The sequence below is a fragment of the Colias philodice genome, chromosome 12 (assembly GCF_061535455.1).
Source record: "Colias philodice isolate Cphi_HAF_F1 chromosome 12, ilColPhil1 Martin Lab GWU primary, whole genome shotgun sequence".
NCBI classification, from domain to species: Eukaryota; Metazoa; Arthropoda; class Insecta; order Lepidoptera; family Pieridae; genus Colias; species Colias philodice.
The window spans coordinates 5,702,416-5,720,570 of record NC_143097.1 but is presented as its reverse complement, the minus strand read 5'-3'; the positions used below and the strand labels follow the sequence as shown (position 1 = coordinate 5,720,570).

At 33.7% G+C, this 18,155-nt stretch overlaps 3 protein-coding genes and 1 long non-coding RNA gene across 4 annotated transcripts in view; 3 read left to right on the top strand and 1 right to left on the bottom strand.

The window, feature by feature from the left end:
- Positions 1 to 18,155, top strand: part of LOC149483991 (uncharacterized) — a 418,879-nt gene that overhangs the window by 70,323 nt on the left and 330,401 nt on the right. The window lies entirely within an intron of this gene.
- LOC149484028 (ommochrome-binding protein-like) lies at positions 3,315 to 4,031 on the top strand. Its single transcript, XM_089701592.1, has one exon. The coding sequence runs from the start codon at positions 3,315 to 3,317 to the stop codon at positions 4,029 to 4,031; it is 717 nt and encodes a 238-aa protein (XP_089557718.1).
- LOC149484027 (lipase 3-like) lies at positions 4,519 to 6,424 on the top strand. Its single transcript, XM_089701585.1, has 5 exons — positions 4,519 to 4,665; positions 4,806 to 5,007; positions 5,094 to 5,464; positions 5,543 to 5,701; positions 6,021 to 6,424. Exons 1-5 carry the CDS (start codon positions 4,519 to 4,521, stop codon positions 6,411 to 6,413), a joined length of 1,272 nt encoding a protein of 423 aa, XP_089557711.1. The 3' UTR covers positions 6,414 to 6,424.
- Positions 7,862 to 18,155, bottom strand: part of unc-13-4A (BAI1 associated protein 3) — a 66,936-nt gene continuing 56,642 nt past the window's right edge. The window contains exons 20-24 of the mRNA XM_089701630.1: positions 17,278 to 17,503; positions 16,701 to 16,866; positions 15,567 to 15,726; positions 13,144 to 13,378; positions 7,862 to 10,379 (exon numbers count right to left, since the gene is read on the bottom strand). Coding sequence (XP_089557756.1) covers positions 10,288 to 10,379; positions 13,144 to 13,378; positions 15,567 to 15,726; positions 16,701 to 16,866; positions 17,278 to 17,503 — 879 coding nt within the window. The 3' untranslated portion in view covers positions 7,862 to 10,287. The remainder of the gene's footprint in view (positions 10,380 to 13,143; positions 13,379 to 15,566; positions 15,727 to 16,700; positions 16,867 to 17,277; positions 17,504 to 18,155) is intronic.

The following is an 18,155-nucleotide window of genomic DNA, read 5'->3' as shown; positions in this document are numbered from 1 at the left end:
CTGAACCAACCACACAGGAACCGCAACCTATTTTTTATTTCCTATGTTATGACTTTAAATTTATGCTTTTAGAAAATATCCTTTATCTGTGCCATAAGATTTCTACCAAATTTCAAGACTCGTAGGAGTTTACGGGAAGTAGGTACCCGTAGTAGTAGGTTTTGATTCCCTTGCGTATTTCGTGCGAAAATTTTCAGCATAAACGGCTGCATCTTTCGCTTTCGTTTAATGTCACATTTTTGGATATTGATTTAAAAAAAAATATATTATTGTAATTTTTCTCATTAGGTCACTTTCGATAAAAGTTTAAAGTTTTTTTATATATGTAATTGTTACGGATTAACGCCTGTGCATACTTAACGATTACCTACACCCGATATAGATGCAACCAGATAACTGCGACATATACCTAGGTACAAATTAAATAAACTCATCTAAGAAATTTCGCCTTTTATCATCAAATTAATTCTGTTTAGCAAAAACATAATTATATCACATTCCAATGAACTGTCAGTAAATAAAAAAAAAATACAAAAAAACAAGAGACTTTTATTTTTGCACGTGAGTGCCCACAAAATATCTAATTAACCTCTTATAAGTGACTCTTTGTTGTTCACTTTTGACTTTTGAGTATAGCGGCATAGTAAGCATTAAATATTATCTCTCAATTAAGTAATTCATTATGAATAATAATAAAACAACGTATTATCGTTATCATGACGTAAAATTGCATTTGTTAAAAAACCCTATACTTATCATAATCACGTGTCAAGTCATCTAGTCTAATCTCACGTAAACATAAAATTAAATGTTTCATTATTTTAAACATCGATAAGCGATTATTTTTTAAGCTATTGCATAGCTTTTACCTCAGACTTTGAGCGTGGCACACATCTAAATAATATGTAGCAATTAATAATATCAAATCTTTTTTATTATTTACTTTTCCGTGTTTGAAGTCGGTTGTTTTTAACTATTGGACCTTGGTATTGACACATATACATTGAGATAATATTACTACGTATGGAGGAGACACCACGAACAAAATCTGTGCGCCATTTTTTTGCTCTAACTAAGTTTTAAAAATTATTATCTAGTTAGGTACTTACCGATGAAAAGTTATGTTAGTCACTTTTCCGTATTATTTGTGCAATATCGTAATTCGTAACACACACGAAGGCATATTTGATGCGTTTCACTTTAAAACAAATAAAAAATGAGCGTACAGTTAAGCCATATATATGGCTTATGTTGAGCGGAAATGTAGGCGGTGTCGTCTCCATATGTATATCTCAATGCACATATATTAATTACTTTGACATTACAATGGCACTAACGGGCAATGGTAGAAAACTTATTCATAAAAAAGTTAAAAAAGAGCTTTTATAATATGTATAATCTAATCCTATTCAACTCACTTTCATAAAACTAAACGCTATATTTAGTTGTGATTTAATTGGCGCTAAATTTATCATATCTACCGTGAAGAAGAAGTACCTAATTATAGACATCATTTTATCATTATGATAAAGACATTAATTCAATATTAAAGATTCCATATAAAAGATAAGATAAAACAATTATGCAAGGAGTATTGTCCAGACCAGACAAAAATAATAAATGCAATTTTGGATCATACTTTGAATTGTTAAATAATATTTAGAGTTCCATCCCACAAAATGTAAAATACGCCTACATGTCTCTACGATGGCTTCTTCTCTCACCATCGTGTGGAATTTAAATATTATAATTATTTATATGTATCTATAATTTATACCTACCACACTAAAGGTCTTCCTTTGGAGCGGTGACATATCACATATATATATGAAAATATCACCATATATATCCATAGATACCATTTTTGGCGTCTAGCTTGAGTGTGGCAAAGAAATAAAAATAATGATCCCATCCGTTAAGATACTATGGAAGTGAACTGTGAAAAATTACGATTCATATATATATTGTGTATTTATTAATTTTGTCGTAGGTGAACGAACAATGACCTATGACAAAAAATATTATAAAGACTCGGAACTCTTGATAAAGTTATTTTATAATAATTATCTAGGTACACTTATTATTGGGTTTCCCGGTCGGTTATACGCATCCTATGGGAATTAATGTCTTAATATTTTTTCCCTAATCCAACCATAGCGATCTGTGATAGCGACAAAATACTAAATATATTATGTACTAGCGACCCGCCCCGGCTTCGCACGGGTGCAATGCTGATACTAAATAAACTACAGGAAAACTGTGAACGTTGTATATAAAAACAGCGGCCCGCTCCGTCTTCGCATGGTTATAAAATATATAGCCGGACGGCCGGCCGGTACCGCCGCAAATGCTACGTCCCGCAATTTTTAAATCTGTAATATCTTCGAAAATATTCACTTAAATCATACGGTGCAAAGGCCCATATAGATCTATATTAAATGAACAATGTATTGAAGGTATTTAATTGGTTAAGGATTAATGCTGTATTGGTTAAAATCGCATCGAAAATTAGCCATTATTTGTCGTAAAAAGTAAATGACAAAAAAAGTTATTGTGGGTTATCCATAAGAGATAGACATATACCATCGCGGGCTTTTCTGTAGACCTTTTCAATGTATATAATACTTAGTACATTATTTTGATAAAACTCGTAGGGTTCAGCCTGCGTTTGCAATTTAAGCGGAAAAAATGTAATTTTTTACGACATCACATTAGAAACCTCAAAAATAACAGTACTTCTCCACTATTTAATGGATGTTATTATACATATAAACCTTCCTCTTGAAACACTCTATCTATTAAAAAAAACCGCATCAAAATCCGTTGCGTAGTTTCAAAGATTTAAGCGTACAAAGGGACATAGGGACATAGGGACAGGGAAAGCGACTTTGTTTTATACTATGTAGTGATAGTGATGATGATGATAAGGCTGCGTTACCATCTGCAAGAAAAGCTGCTGACTGTCGGACATTTCTTGCGGAAGTTTTCTTGCAGATGGAAACGCGGCCTAAGAGTATGTCCACCACATAGTAAGGCCAAATTTAATAAATAGTAAAAAACAATGCATAAAAACCGTGCAATGGAACCTTAACAATAAATCACATAATCGTTGACCCGTATCTATAGTACGTACTAATTTTTATCTATGATACGTCAAAATGATTAATAATAAACTTATTGAATAAACATTATCTGCTACGCTGGGTAATTAATTACATTTAAAACTATGCAGGAGAATTAATTTTAAACACATTTTATTTTAAATAATTTTATAACAATGCCTAAATTGTATAACAACGTATAATGTATACAGTATGAAACAGGTAATCCTAGAAGACGTCAATTTACCGTACAAGTTCTCGATAGACAGGAATAAAAATAAATTATTCTTTTGTATCAATGCTGACGAGTTTTCGGATCAAAGCTTTCATTCTGTAGTTTTAGATTTGGATACCGGCTTTGCAACGGTCATACCAAGTATTCGAAATGGTTTTGCAAGTGCTGTTGATAACGACAGTAGTATTGTGTATCTCGGAGGTAGTGATGGAATTTACAAATACAACTATTCCTTAAACGATATTGAAAAACCTGCCATACTCAGAGAACTAGACGTCTTTGATATGCAATTCAAAAATAATTTGTACTTTGTTGATACAGCTAATTTGGATTTGTACAAGTTAAAAAACGAAAAAAAAGTCTTTGTAACAGCTATTGAAGAATATGGAATACAGCATTTTACTTTCGATGGGGATGGGGAACTTATACTGTCTAACTCAATGGGATTATATCGTTTGGGTAAAGAAGATTACGAGCCCGTTTGGTTTACAAACTCAGTCGCCAATATTCGTGGTCTAGCTACTGATGTGAAGGGAGTCCCACACGTGATTGCTCAAGATGGAATCTATTCGGTTGATCATAAAAATGAAACAGTCATAAAAATATTGTCGCTGCAAGACGGTTATGGCCTAGATTTCGATAAAGATAATAATATAGTTTACAGCGATGGACGGACAGTGGTTCGGCTCAAATGAATTGTAGATAAAAATCAATAGTAATTACATATTAAACAAATACAAAGCATTTGATGTTTTATTTTAATAATCATTTATTTGCGATTTATACCGGCAGAGTTTGTACCTGATTCCTGTGTCAAACACAATATAGATTCCTCGCGAGTGAACATAAATTGATTGAAGTAAATTTATTCAGTTTTTACTGAAAATTGATTGGTTTTCCGAAATTATCATACAAATATCATACATAATACATTCCAAAATTACGAATATACTAAATTTTAATTGTTGTTTGTATGTTTTTGAAATATAATACAAACACGTGCGTACGTCAAGTAATCAAAGCAAAACTTGCAGAATGCTACGTATACGCTGAAAAACCTTGTGTACCTACGTAAGATTATAATATATTGATAAAATATTGATATGCATTGGTTTATCTTATTGTTTTTATATAAAAGACCGCCATTCAATACACAAAATACACTTGGCATTTTAATCCAAAATGCTTCTGATCTTTGCAATTTTTTGTGTATCGTTGGTGACAGCCGGCAGATCGCCTCATGCTGACTATGTTGAGGAATTAGTTAGACAAAATGCCTTTGGTGCCAGAATATCTGATAACATTCTCGAAGATGCTTCACTTGATGTGGTAAGCAAACTATGCATGTGCCATTATGAGACAAGAATGATTATAAGGATATTTCTATCACAATGACCACATCCTAAACTCATAGTGATATAATTCAACTCTGTTTGATAATACAACATTAAAAAATTTATTTCTTTTAGCCAGAATTAGTGAGAAAATACAATTACCCTCTGGAGGAGCATTTTATTATGACTCAAGATGGTTACATCTTAGGTCTACACCGTATTCCACATGGACGGGATAATAACAACGTACGTGGCAACAAGCCGGTTGTCTTCGTCATGCACGGCCTTTTGGGTTCCTCAGCAGACTGGGTATTAATGGGACCTGGAACAGCGCTAGGTTAGTGTTAACATTTTTAATCATACATCAAAAATTTAGTTAATTCACGACCCATTTGTGACATCCCGTTAATTTAATATTTTCAGCTTATATTCTCGCCGAGGAAGGTTTTGATGTGTGGCTAGGAAATGCACGTGGAAACTACTATTCAAGACGCCATTTGACTCTAAATCCTGATGCTGAAAATGATAACAGTTTCTGGCGATTCTCCTTGGATGAAATAGGCAATTTAGATCTATCCGCATCTATCGATTATATACTCCTTGCCACAGGCAGAAGTGGTTTGCATTACGTTGGAATGTCACAGGGCACAACAGTTTACTTCATTATGAATTCACTTCGACCAGACTATAGTGAAAAGATTTTATCTATGCATGCCTTGGCACCGGTCGCTTATCAAACGCAGAGCCGTGGTACATTGATGGACGCTTTAGCGCCAATAGCTGCGGATGCTTTGGTAAGAAATCTTTAGGAAAAAAAAAACTATCCAACAATCACCAATGACATATTTTTTAACAGCTGTTATGTTTTACAGTCTTGGGCCACTGTACTTGGTTTCGGCGAAATGTTCCCGAAAAGTGAGTTGTTAGCATGGGCTGGTCAAAAGCTGTGTCAAGATGAAGCAGTATTCCAACCTATCTGCAGTAGTATCTTCTTCTTAATAGGGGGCTGGAATATGGACCAACATAATGCGGTATTTATACACTTAAAACTATTTTACTATCAACTCTTATTTAATTAATCATGACTTATGATTATGATGAAGGAAAATGATAGCAAAAGTAGAATTATTGAAATCAAAATAAATAGTGCGCGTGCCAAAAGTCATTAACAAATTATTATCATTCATAAACGTGCTATTGATAATTTGGCCCCATTTTACTTTATCACATGATATTAGACTAATTTAATAAATGCAACCTTTGCATCATTATCGAATAGGTATATTTTATCATCAATAAAATTAATGTAATCAGCTCATTTAAAAAATTATCTTTTTTATATTTTTACAGACCATGATACCAGTAATGTTGGCTCACACCCCAGCAGGTGCAGGTCTGAGGCAATTTGCGCACTTTGCTCAAAATGTAGCGACCAAAGGTTTCCGTCGCTATGACTACGGAGTACTCTTGAACTTAGCAGCGTACGGCACAGCTGCTCCGCCCAGCTATAACCTATCGAAAATCACGAATCCAGTATTCTTGCATTATTCAGAAGGCGATACTCGGGTTGACCTGGCCGATGTTGATCGTTTATATAACGAGTTGGGAGGTCCCAAAGAGAAAATTCTTGTATCGCAGAAAACATTCAGTCATATTGACTTTATGTGGGGAACGAACGCGAGGTTTTATGTTTTTGATAGAGTAATTAGGGACATTAGAATAATTGACAACTCAAATAAATAATTTTAAGTAAAGTGATTTTTTTATTTCTTATTTATTAGTATCTAACTAATGCACAATTCCACAAAAAATTCAAAAATTAAATTCTCTAAACTTCTTCTTACTATAAATGCAGTAACTACACATTTTATTTTTCCACAAATATTGATAAGTACCGTTTTTATTTATTTTATAACTTTATAAATACATATTGTATTTGAAAATACAATTTCACAGGGAATAGTTGTATTTACTTTATATATGTTACGGCTAAAGGTAGGTGAGAACATAAACTTAAGATTAGCCGGCTAAACTTAGGTTTATTTTCGACGAGGTGTTAATGTTAGTTTGTTCTATCTTTAGCCGGCTAAACTTAAGTGTAACCGCAGGCCCGTGGCTAAAAATGTCGGGGTGGGTAGATTTGGTTACTATAATACATGTAAGGAACAGGGCGAGTGTTTTCTGGCACTTCGCCGGCTGCTGCCGCAGCACGCTCGCTGCGCTCGCTCGGCTCGTGCGGGTCTTAAGAGTTCTAACCTAACCTAACCTAGCCACCAGCTTTCTGCCCTGAGTCGGGGTGGGTAGATTTGGTTACTATAATACATGTAAGGAACAGGGCGAGTGTTTTCTGGCACTGTGCGGGCCCCTCAAGCCCTCCACCGGCCCGGCGCTAACCAAATCTACCCACCCCGACATTTTTAGCCACGGGCCTGCGGTTACACTTAAGTTTAGCCGGCTAAAGATAGAACAAACTAACATTAACACCTCGTCGAAAATAAACCTAAGTTTAGCCGGCTAATCTTAAGTTTATGTTCTCACCTACCTTTAGCCGTGACATATATAATCCGTTCCTAATGCAGCAGTTGGGATTACTTGAGTTCATTGTAATCAAAATAATAGTGGAGATGGACCACTAAATGCAGTTTCAACGCTTTCAGATAACACTAATATTATTCACTCGCTAACGAGCAAACTCCACGAGAACGGTCTATTGAGATTCTATTGATTGCGGACCACAATGTTAAATTATAAGGACTCACTTCAGAGTAAAATCGTTTATTTCCTGACTAGAAAATTATATTAAGATACCTACCTACCCACATTTTGGGTTTTATGAATATAAATTAACCGGTGTATGATGGGTGTATGTCATTTTCATTATTACTCCTTTTCTAGAGTATAACTAATCTTGTAGGTATTACTTCGAGGATATTAATGACTAGGCACTCAAAATAAAAATCTTTGAGTGATGATCTTCTCAGTCTTTTTTTATTATATTAGAAAGGACTATGAATTAAACCTTCTGGGAAAGGATATGTTATTATGAATTGCCACACCAAAATGCCAGATCACAGTAGCTGGAAGGTAAAGACATAAAAGGATACTTACCTTCCTTTATAAGCTTTTCAATCGCCTTGAAGCCGTATTCCTTTGTATTTCTCTGTCAATAAAACTCACATTTGTATCTTTATTGTTCTTTATTGGCCACAGCAAATGAAGAAAAATATTACTCTATATTTTAAAAGCTAGGAACATAATGATTATAGAACATTTATTTAATATACACCGACTACAATTGAATACGGATATTATAATATTGATCATCTACAGGAAAATACATTTACAGAAGTAGGCATAGTATGCCACGGATAACCAATTGTCTGTTATATCCTATAGAGTATAGACCATAGCACAACATTTATATTTTTGTAATTTCACAAACAACATTCATTAGTATCGGTATCTATTTTTATCCTACATACATATCTTTGGCGTTTAAAGTATACAGTTATTTATTTTGCATCTAAAGGGGATTTGATCTCGCATCTATGAAGTTCTTCTGTTCAACATATCGGTTGTAGCTGTGTTCATTTTAAGGTAATTGAATAGAAATGCTCTTTTAAATCCCAGTATAGCTGATACCTAATGTAATATTTACCAACGAATAGCTTATAATTCATTAATTTATCACTTTGTTAACTTCAATTTGAATGTTAGATATTATTTGAAGTTTATTTCATAACTTTTCATACCTATATGTATTTGAACTCGATAGTTGCGAGAGTAATATTCAAATATAAAATAGCAAATTAAAATAACTTTTTAAAGTTAAAGAAAGGAAAATCGGGCCGGGCCGACTGTTGATAAATTTTAATTTTAGTTAGTAATTTGTTATCTTTACAAATAATTATTGTAGTAAATAAAAAGTGGTAAATAATCAGAAAAATACATTTCTGCAATATAATAATATATGTTCTTATATTTTATATGTAAAAGATTTTTAGTAGATATAGCCTAACATTTAATTGACCTTTTGGTATGGTTTAGTTAAAATATTTTTGGTTAAATAATAATAAAAATCTCTTATAAAATTATATTTCTAACAATAAGCTCGGCGATATGCTTTCAGATGTGGATATGAATTGTTTATGTTAATTACAAAACTGGACAAATATTTAAATCTGTATGCAAAAATATACGAATATCAAAAGCTAATTTTTATAATTTTCAATGCTTTATCTTTATAAAACATTTTATTTGAAGTTACTGGTTACGAGGTTACTTTGTTCGTATTGAATACGAAAACCACTTTTACTTTGCGATTATGCGATAGATCCATTACGGTTAGGTATAAGAAATCTGCAAATAAACATTCGCTTCACGTTGAATATTTCATATAATATGAATAAACTGTTGTTTTGGATAAGCAATATAAAATTAATCTAACATTAAATTGTCTATATATAAAATCACAACATTGAATGCGTAATACAGTTTCAACCGTGGATAATCTTAAAAACAAGCCACAACGAAAGTACTACATAACACATATTAAATATGTTCCACTTATCAACTAAGCCATTTATAAACATCAATACAATTTATCTATATTAGTACACTTGTATACACTTAAAAATTTCACATCAATTTATAAAATATCAAATATCCATAATACAAATATCGATTAAAACTAACAATGAAAAATCAGTCGTCAAGACTAGGTATAGAATAAGATATGATAGGAAATCTCGAGACTGCTGAAGCTCATCTTAAAGCTTAGATAACGCGGCACAAAGGTGGGTCGAGAGCAGTGCAAAGGATTTCAGTTTAGTTGTGGATTAGTGAAGAAGCATTCAGTGAATTTGTAAAGATGCCAGTCTTTTAGAAAACGTAAGTAATTTGCTCATGTTTTTCTTGCTTGAATTGTATTGAATGTCACTACGGTGTGTTCGGCGCAGCGTAACAATTTTAAACTATATATTTAAATTAAATAAGAAAGATTCAATTGAAGTAGATACGAATGATGCAAAAAAATATAGACCTGGGAAGTTTTAGATATGTTAAGTAGTCTTGTTACTGCGCAAAAAAAAAAAATTTTTAATGGTAGAGTAACGTATTAAATAATAATTAACTACGCCCATAAAATGTATGATTATTGGATAAATTAAAATCTTACAACATTGTTACGTTTGCGCCTTACATTTATTTACGGGTAAACTACAAAAATAATAGTTAACAACAAGTCTTAAAGTACTTGGTCGGGAGTTTCTAAGAATCTAACAACTAGGGACATAAGCTCCGAGAGTGCAGGCTATACACAAGTATATAAATTTTGAAAACCACATAATATGCATAATATTCTCTCATAAATAGAAGAATTACACAGTCTTTAGTACACATACAAATATATACATATATTAATACTGATAAAATGTTTACCTTAGCGAGTACTTAATATATAGTGTAAAAGTCAAAGTTCTTTAAAATATATTTTGAATATATTGTCGAAATGTTCGAATGGACGTTGTGCACAAACAGAAAACAAATCATAGGACAGTGTAACATATAATATATTGTAGAAATAAATATAACAGTAGTGATAAGGAAAACGAGTTCCTTATTCCGCGAATCGCAGCTTTTGTTTTTTCACGAAATCCAAAGCCAATTTGTCCGTTGTTCGAGATTCCAGTATCTGCAAGATTGGATGGCCTGAAATATAAACATCGTGTGAACTTTCGATTGTATAAGTTTTCTTTGACATCCACTGGAACGTGTTTCCAAAATAACTGTGAAAGTGATGAAGGATGGGGAGTAGGGTTGAATTAGACGTCAAAACGTAAGGTACGTGTGCTCGTAACATTTATATATTTGGTATATACTAAATCTCCACTATATCCCTATGGATATATTATACATTGGAGATTTGAGACAATGAAATTAATTAGATAATGAACAAAACTACTCTCCATCTCAGTGAATTTTAATTAAATGTTTATAAGTATTAATACGATAAATTAATTACTTTTTAATTAATTTCCCTTAATCTTTTGATTAAAAATTTTGAATAATCCATTTTTAACATTTTAAATAATCTTAATTTTAAATTACTTTGTTGATCCTTATCTATTTGTTCATAATTAGTCACAACGGGTAATTATGTTGATCAGGCACCATATTATGACTTCTAATTTCCAGACAGTTTACGCCGTGAAATGTGAATTGGACTGACTGACATAATTAACCATGGCTAGTTATTGCGATCATAATATGAATTTGCCAGTCTAGGTCTGGAATACGAGCGAGAGCGAGCAGCCTGTGTGGACCCACCCACCCTAGTAAATTAATATGTATATGGCAAAGTTTTTCTTTATATTTAACCTGGTTTGGATGTGATTTTATACATGTGTACCACGCGAACAAATCCGGGGTTTTAACTTTACATTATTTTAAATAATTAACTTCTATGCCAAATATTTTGCGTTCTGAGTTAAATATTTATAAAACAATAAATAATCATCAAAAACCAAGCAATTTAGCAATGACCAGATTTAAAAAGTGTTAATTAAAAGACATATGTTATAAATATGCGATCATTATCAGATAATCAAAGACGCAATAACAGTGGAAAGTTTTTAAATGCAACATTATCACTTCGTTTGTGTACATAACGTATAGCAACAGATTATACAGATTACAGAAACAGCAGTTAGTCCGTTTCGATATTGTTAAATTGTGTGCGAATGCATGTTAACGCATGAAATGAGTATTTGAATTAAATTTTTTTTGTGATAAATGGAAAGATTATATATATTAGTTTTATAACAAAACTGTTTTTATTTTTATTTTTTTTGCAATAATTCAAAAGTTATTTCAAAATAAAAATTAGTCTTTGAATCCAGTACCGAAGACACGCCGACAACTCCCGAAGCGTCACCCGAGCGCGTGTGACGTCATAATGTTAGTTTTCACTCATTGCAGTTGATAGAAAATTAAATATAGTTTGAAAAACTAAACAGGATAAAAAGATAAATTCATGAAATTATTGTATTGTTACCGGGTTTTTATAAGTATACAAAATTTAAATTAAATCCGTCGGTTTATAGTGGGTCTAAATCGAATCGAAAGGAGAATTGGTTACATACAAACATATGTTTTAAGCTGATCCTGGCGATCCTTATCAGGATAAATTTATGATATTATTGTATTGTCATCGGACCTTGATAAGTGTTCAAAATTTGAACAAAATCCGTCGGTTTTAAGTGGGTCAAAATCGAGTCGAAACTTCGAAAGGAGTCGGTTACATACAAACATACAGGTGAAGCTAATAAAAGCGTGTTAATAATAAATACAGTGTTTTGATCTATTTAATTTTGTTGTCATTATTAAATTACATATTAATTATATTAATTGTTAATTATATTATTTAAATTTATATTAAAAATGGCGAACCTCAAAAGTTATCGTTTTGTACCATTATGTACGAATACTACAAAGGCAACTCCTGACAAAAATCGGTGATCATAAATATATCAACATCAAGAATATTATTCGTAACTAACTAACTAATTCGGAACCAACTAACAAACTAACTGTATGTAAACGCTATGTACTGCAGTTAATAATAGCTATAACATTATGACGTCACAACTGTGGTGACCAGTCATGGCGCGTTTTTAGTCACGTGATTCTAACTTAAATTTCATCAATATTTAATTGCTTATAATTAACGGAAAAATTTTTTTTTGTAAGTTATTTGCATTAAATATCAATATTATTAATAATAAAGTTTCCAAATACATAAAAAAAATCAATAATTTTTTTTTATTCAAATACTCAAATGTCAATCTGTCCGTGGAATTTCAACCAGTGGACGTTTTGGTCAATTTGAGATCTATATTCGTCTCTTGGCTTATATTTTATAAGGAAATAGCAATATATACCCACACCACATAAGAGCTCTACATCCGCAGTACCTACAGCAAACCCTCCACTCACCTCGATCATGCAGCTGCATCAGCGGCAACTACACAGCTATGTATTCTCGCTATACAATACAAACGTATGCGCGCCACAGAATAGTAACACGTATGCAGCACATACCACCTCCACAATATAGAATATCCGCGGTACCTAATACCCCAGCCACACTACTCGACGAGTGGTATGGGAAGTGACGAGGAAAGTAGACATGCCTCTGCCTACTTTCCTCGTCACTTCCCATAGTGTGGCCACGTTACTCGTCATGCCACTCGTCGTGCTCATCGTCCTGCTCACTGCTCCCTATTTTGTCGGCTTTTGCGCGTGAGTCAAAGGACCGGCAATACGAGTACGAAATGAAGAGCGTCGCGATTAATCGCGCGAGTAGAGCAGTGTGTGGCCAGAGGGCAATGTCGCGGCGAATAACGGCATCGCGATGAGCAGGATAGGAGCAGGACGAGGAGCATAGTGTGGCTGCGGCATAAAGGCCACTCACCTCGATCATGCAGCTGCATCAGCGGCAGCTCGACGGGGCGCAGCGGGTCGGGCGGCGCGTGCGAGTGCACGCCGGGCGCGCGCGCGAGCGGCACGAACGCTTCGCCCGCGAAGTCGTCCGCCGTCAGCACGTCGCGGTCCCACACGGACAGCGCGAGCGTCGCTTGCGGGGAGCGACACGCTTCCACGGACACGTTGAACTCGAAACACTCGTCCCACACGGGGTTTAGCGTTTTCTGACGGCGGTAAACAATGCTAATGAAAACGACTCAATGTCTCCTCTAGATTGTACTGCATATTTCAGAACAACATACCTACAAGCTTATTAGACGTAGGTATGCACCGACTAATTGCACCGACTAATTGAAGTGAAAACTTCTTTAGCGGCGTTGAGCACTTTTTCTGTAATGGGTATAAAATCTTAAGCTCGCGTCAGGACACATGACCTGATCGAAAAAGCGTAAGACGGATGGATATCAAACATGCTTAACGTTAATAATCAAGTTTTCACTTCTGCCGGCACTCCCGGAGTGCAACCCATCTTTTTTTATTATTGTTTTTTCCTCATCTATATTCCTGCGTAAAAATGCGGGTTAGGGACTTATTCTTATTAAGTCAAGAACATCATGAATGGATTTTAATCACAATATGTTTCGATTGTTAATTTTATTACCCGACTACGGCAAAGCAAAAGGAGGGTTATGATTTTGACAGGCTATGTATGTATGTATGTATGTATGTATGTATGTATGTATGTATGTATGTATGTATGTTCATCTGTTCCCTCGTAACTTCTAAACTACTTATCAGAATTCGACAAATGACATATCATTAGAAGCGTCTTAATTGTCCGCTGGTTATAGGCTATATGGGGTTTCACAAAATTTAATGTGGCGCCCTCTAGCGGACAAAACATACAGAGTAAAAAAATAAAGTTAAGATAAATATGCCGTGTTTGGTATCATTTGAAAGCGTTTTACTTGCACATTTTGAATATATATATATTACTAGCATTTCCTTGTGACTTTACTTGTATTCATGGGCTGATTGCATATAATTCACATCTTTTCGTTCATATAGCTTCTTTATTAGTTCATCAATTTAACTTTTGTTAATATTTTGCGCCACAAATACACTTTAACACCAAAATAGTACAAATAATAAAAAGTAAAAAAACTAAAACCCAACTACGACAAAAAACGACGCTGAAAAAGTATAAAACAAGATTTTCAGAATTCCACTATGTAGAGATAAATTTTCATGTTTGGAAAGGCGTAGTCACACGTTGTCAAAGTGCTACGGTAGATATATGTAACGTGTGACTACGCCTTTCCAAACATGAAAATTTATCTCTACATAGTGGAATTCTGAAAATCTTGTTTTATACTTTTTCAGCGTCGTTTTTTGTCGTAGTTGGGTTTTAGTTTTTTTTTTACTTTTTATTATTCTGACTGCATTAGGTAGGTACTTTATCTATAAATTCTTCTATAATAATAATTTCGAAAAGCAGGTGTCGTGATGTCGTCTAGGTGTATCGAATATGTTATTGTCTACTAAATACTTAGTTAATTAAGAAAAAAGAGCCAATCAAATAAATGAATGAAGAAGTTTTAAATAGATATCGATAAGTACCATATTATAAAGAAAGCACTCGTCAACTCAATAGCTTATTGGAATGTATAATGTAGTTTCAGTATTGAAATTCAGTTCCTGTCGTACCTAGATGGACCTTAGAGAACTAAGAGCTTTTCTTACGACAAGGCTATTTATGCAAAGTAAAAATAAACACAAAAGGTACGATTGATTTTAATTCAAACTTCATTCAAAGAGCAAACAATATTTTCTTTTACAAAAGTTATTCCATATAATTGTTATAAAAATAAATTCAGATTATGGAGAAAAACAAAAGAGACCGAAATAGAACCAAAATGAGGCTATCAATGTAAATTGAAATAAATGTTTATTCCTAAAGAGAAGTTTCATTTATTTCTTGTGGCACTATTGCCATTAATATTCATTTCATGAATAACTTTATTATAGAGGTAGAGGTGTTTTTGCTTCATTCTTTATTTTATATCCTGCATTTTTTTTACAGAACATTTTATGCGTCACAGGTCTTATAGTTTAGTTTGTAATGTATTTATATTTTATTCACAACGTATCAAGTGTGTTTTAATTAGGGAATTTATGCTTTCAGCTAAGTATTTGGTAAAAAAAATTTCTCCGTTTTTGAAGTAGATTGAAAACTATGAAAGTTTTCCTGGTTATCTAAATGTCTATCATGAAAATTTTAGTCAGTGAGCATAATTAAAATGTTCTAGCACACAACTACAGATGTATATACTGCGCTGCTAATTGCGATTTCACTCCTACAAAACATTTACTTTATAATATTACGCTACTCTCCACGACTAAGAAACTCACCTTTTGCACATTAGTGGTCTGTTCATGTGTTTTGGGGAAGAGCCGCTTGGGCAATAGTTCGATGACCACGAACGGGTCGCTCAGCCCGTTCGGGTCGAGCGGGATCACATCGCGCGCGGAGAGTATCTCCACGCAGAGTGAATCGTGGTTGAAGTATACGCTGAAACAAGGGGAGAGGTTACGAATGTTTGTATTGATTAAAGCAAATTGAGATAGGTGATACGTAGGCATTTTTTAGGTAGACATAATTAACCACCGTAGACCGCGTCAACGCTTTCCATCAGGTTGGACGGTGGTGGTCGCGGAAGTATTCTAACCAATACCCGCGGCCCCATCATTAAAGCGGCTCGATGTAACACAGTGGGGTTTTAGTCGGTAAGAATCCGACATAACCCACGGCTCCTTCCCTGGGGGCCGTGGGTATCTTTGGAAGATATCCCCACTATAAAAAAAAAGGTTGGACTGTGGTCAAGTGTCTGTAAAGGTATAGAAACTAAATAGGTAACAGATAAATGAATATAACCCTCATTATGCCCTTGTGTTATGTATTATTATTATATCACAATGATTTATACTAGTATTAAAAAATGACATTGAAATCACCCACATCTCCAGTAACAGATATACTGATAGAAAACGGTTCTTTAAAAATATTCAAAGAAGTCTCTGAAGTCAACATTGTACAAAGGAAAATGATCTTGTTTGTTTTTATTGCTATACTTGTTAAACGTCGTTCGTGATTCCACTAAAAGCTTTTAACTTTAACGTCAATTGCTATTTGTCTGCGCTGAGCGCTCCTCGTATAATCCGGCGGATTGTAAGCTCCATTGTTCGGTATTAAAATTTATTAAATTTGGATCCCTTTGATGCAAAAAATGGCGTATTGTGTGAAAATTGTCCAACCCATTCAAACCAAATATTTTTATGTGTTTCAGTGCATACTATGTTTTATATTTGTTGCTCAAAGCTCATATAAGTAATTCAAAACTTAATCTTTTTGAGGAAATTTTGTTCAGAAATAAACTCCTGTCTCGCCATTAAAGTTTATATAAATAAATAGTTTTAAAACTTTAAAACACAATAGAAGGCTTATTTTTCCAATGCAACCAAGTAATAATACAAAATATATATTACCGTATTAAAATAGACCCATATGGAGAAGGCATGGGAGTGCGAGCTTGCTCCGCCAGTCGGTCCTCCAGCCACAGCTCTAGCAGTTCCTCAGTCGGAGCCTGGTGGTATTGCATCCGTTGTTCTAGACGCTTCCATTCCGAGTTGTGCACTTCTGACATTGGAAGTCCTAGTGGAATGAACAGATATGCTATTGATTATTTACGGTTAAAGGCGTTTATTTGTCACTTATATTATAATCTAATATGTCTGCCACTAACATAATCACAAATTATAGTCATGTTAACTCGCTCAGCTAATTTATACAATATTATAATATCTTTATTAATTTGAATGACAACTTAGCAATGCACAATTTTCTGGTTGTTACTTAAAGTATGTATATGCACTTCGTATATGTGTGATCAAGTAATGTTGTGTGATGTTGTGTCGAGTATAATGAAATTCTATTCGTGACTCGACACTTCGGATTCACCCTTATTTGTAGTTGTAGTTGGAAGTTGGCCAACTTTCCGTTAAACATCGCAATTATTTCGCATACAGATTAGACTTAGCTGACCTTAATTTAGAATTAGTTTACCTTTTCCTTCAGCGTGGAAGAATTCGGCCAAAAGATCAAGCGCTTCTTTAAGTCTGTGATGATAGACTCTTGGCTTTTCAGCACCGCCAGAGTCCGCTTGGTTTGACACTTCCTTCAACACAGCGTTCCAACAGGCCGCTAATGATCTTGTAAAAGCTCGCGGCAACAGCCATGTATTCAGAGAAGATAAATGTTGATCCAAGAATTCCAGGAGTGGCGTAATCGCCTACATTTTAGAACAAAACTTTAATTGAATTCTACATTGAAAATAGAAAATTGTACAATCTCATATTGTATAGAGTATACCGAATAAAATTGTATTATTCTGTGGCTTCTCCCATAAATAAAGAATTTTGAAAACTCATTAAAAATTGTGACAACTTTGGAAAAAGTTAAATTACCGCTTCAGAACTACGAGAATAGGGCAGATAAATTCTAATTGTGTTTAAAAGGCACGTATTGAATGCAATACATCTGTGTGAAGCTGAACAAAGTCTAAAGTAGAACAAAGTGCTGCACTGTCATAACAAAATTAGTTCGTAAAGTAATAGCGATGTCAGATAAAGCCTCTCATAGAGCGAGCCTTTAGACTTCATAAAACTCCTTTGACCTTTATAATATTTTAAGCTTCGAAATTGTGAACTGTAAGCAGAATGTAGTCCGTAAAATATAAGTTTTATGTAATTGGATTATTATATTTTCAGAAAAAGAATCAAGGCTAAGAAAACTGTTAGTTAATAAATTTTGTTTCTATCTATAGAACGATTATTATCAAATGAAGACAATTTTTTTTTAATATCGAATATGCATTTAATCATGATCAGATTATGCAACACACATGTATTTATTCTTCGAAACTCATGAATAACGGGCGATAT

Excerpts from the sequence above, each read along its gene's own strand:
- LOC149484028 (XM_089701592.1), top strand. The coding sequence starts at position 3,315 with ATGAAACAGGTAATCCTAGAAGACGTCAATTTACCGTACAAGTTCTCG.
- LOC149484027 (XM_089701585.1), top strand. The coding sequence starts at position 4,519 with ATGCTTCTGATCTTTGCAATTTTTTGTGTATCGTTGGTGACAGCCGGC. Across the intron at positions 4,666-4,805 it reads AAGATGCTTCACTTGATGTG|CCAGAATTAGTGAGAAAATA; the intron begins GTAAGCAAACTA and ends TATTTCTTTTAG. Across the intron at positions 5,465-5,542 it reads CAATAGCTGCGGATGCTTTG|TCTTGGGCCACTGTACTTGG; the intron begins GTAAGAAATCTT and ends TATGTTTTACAG.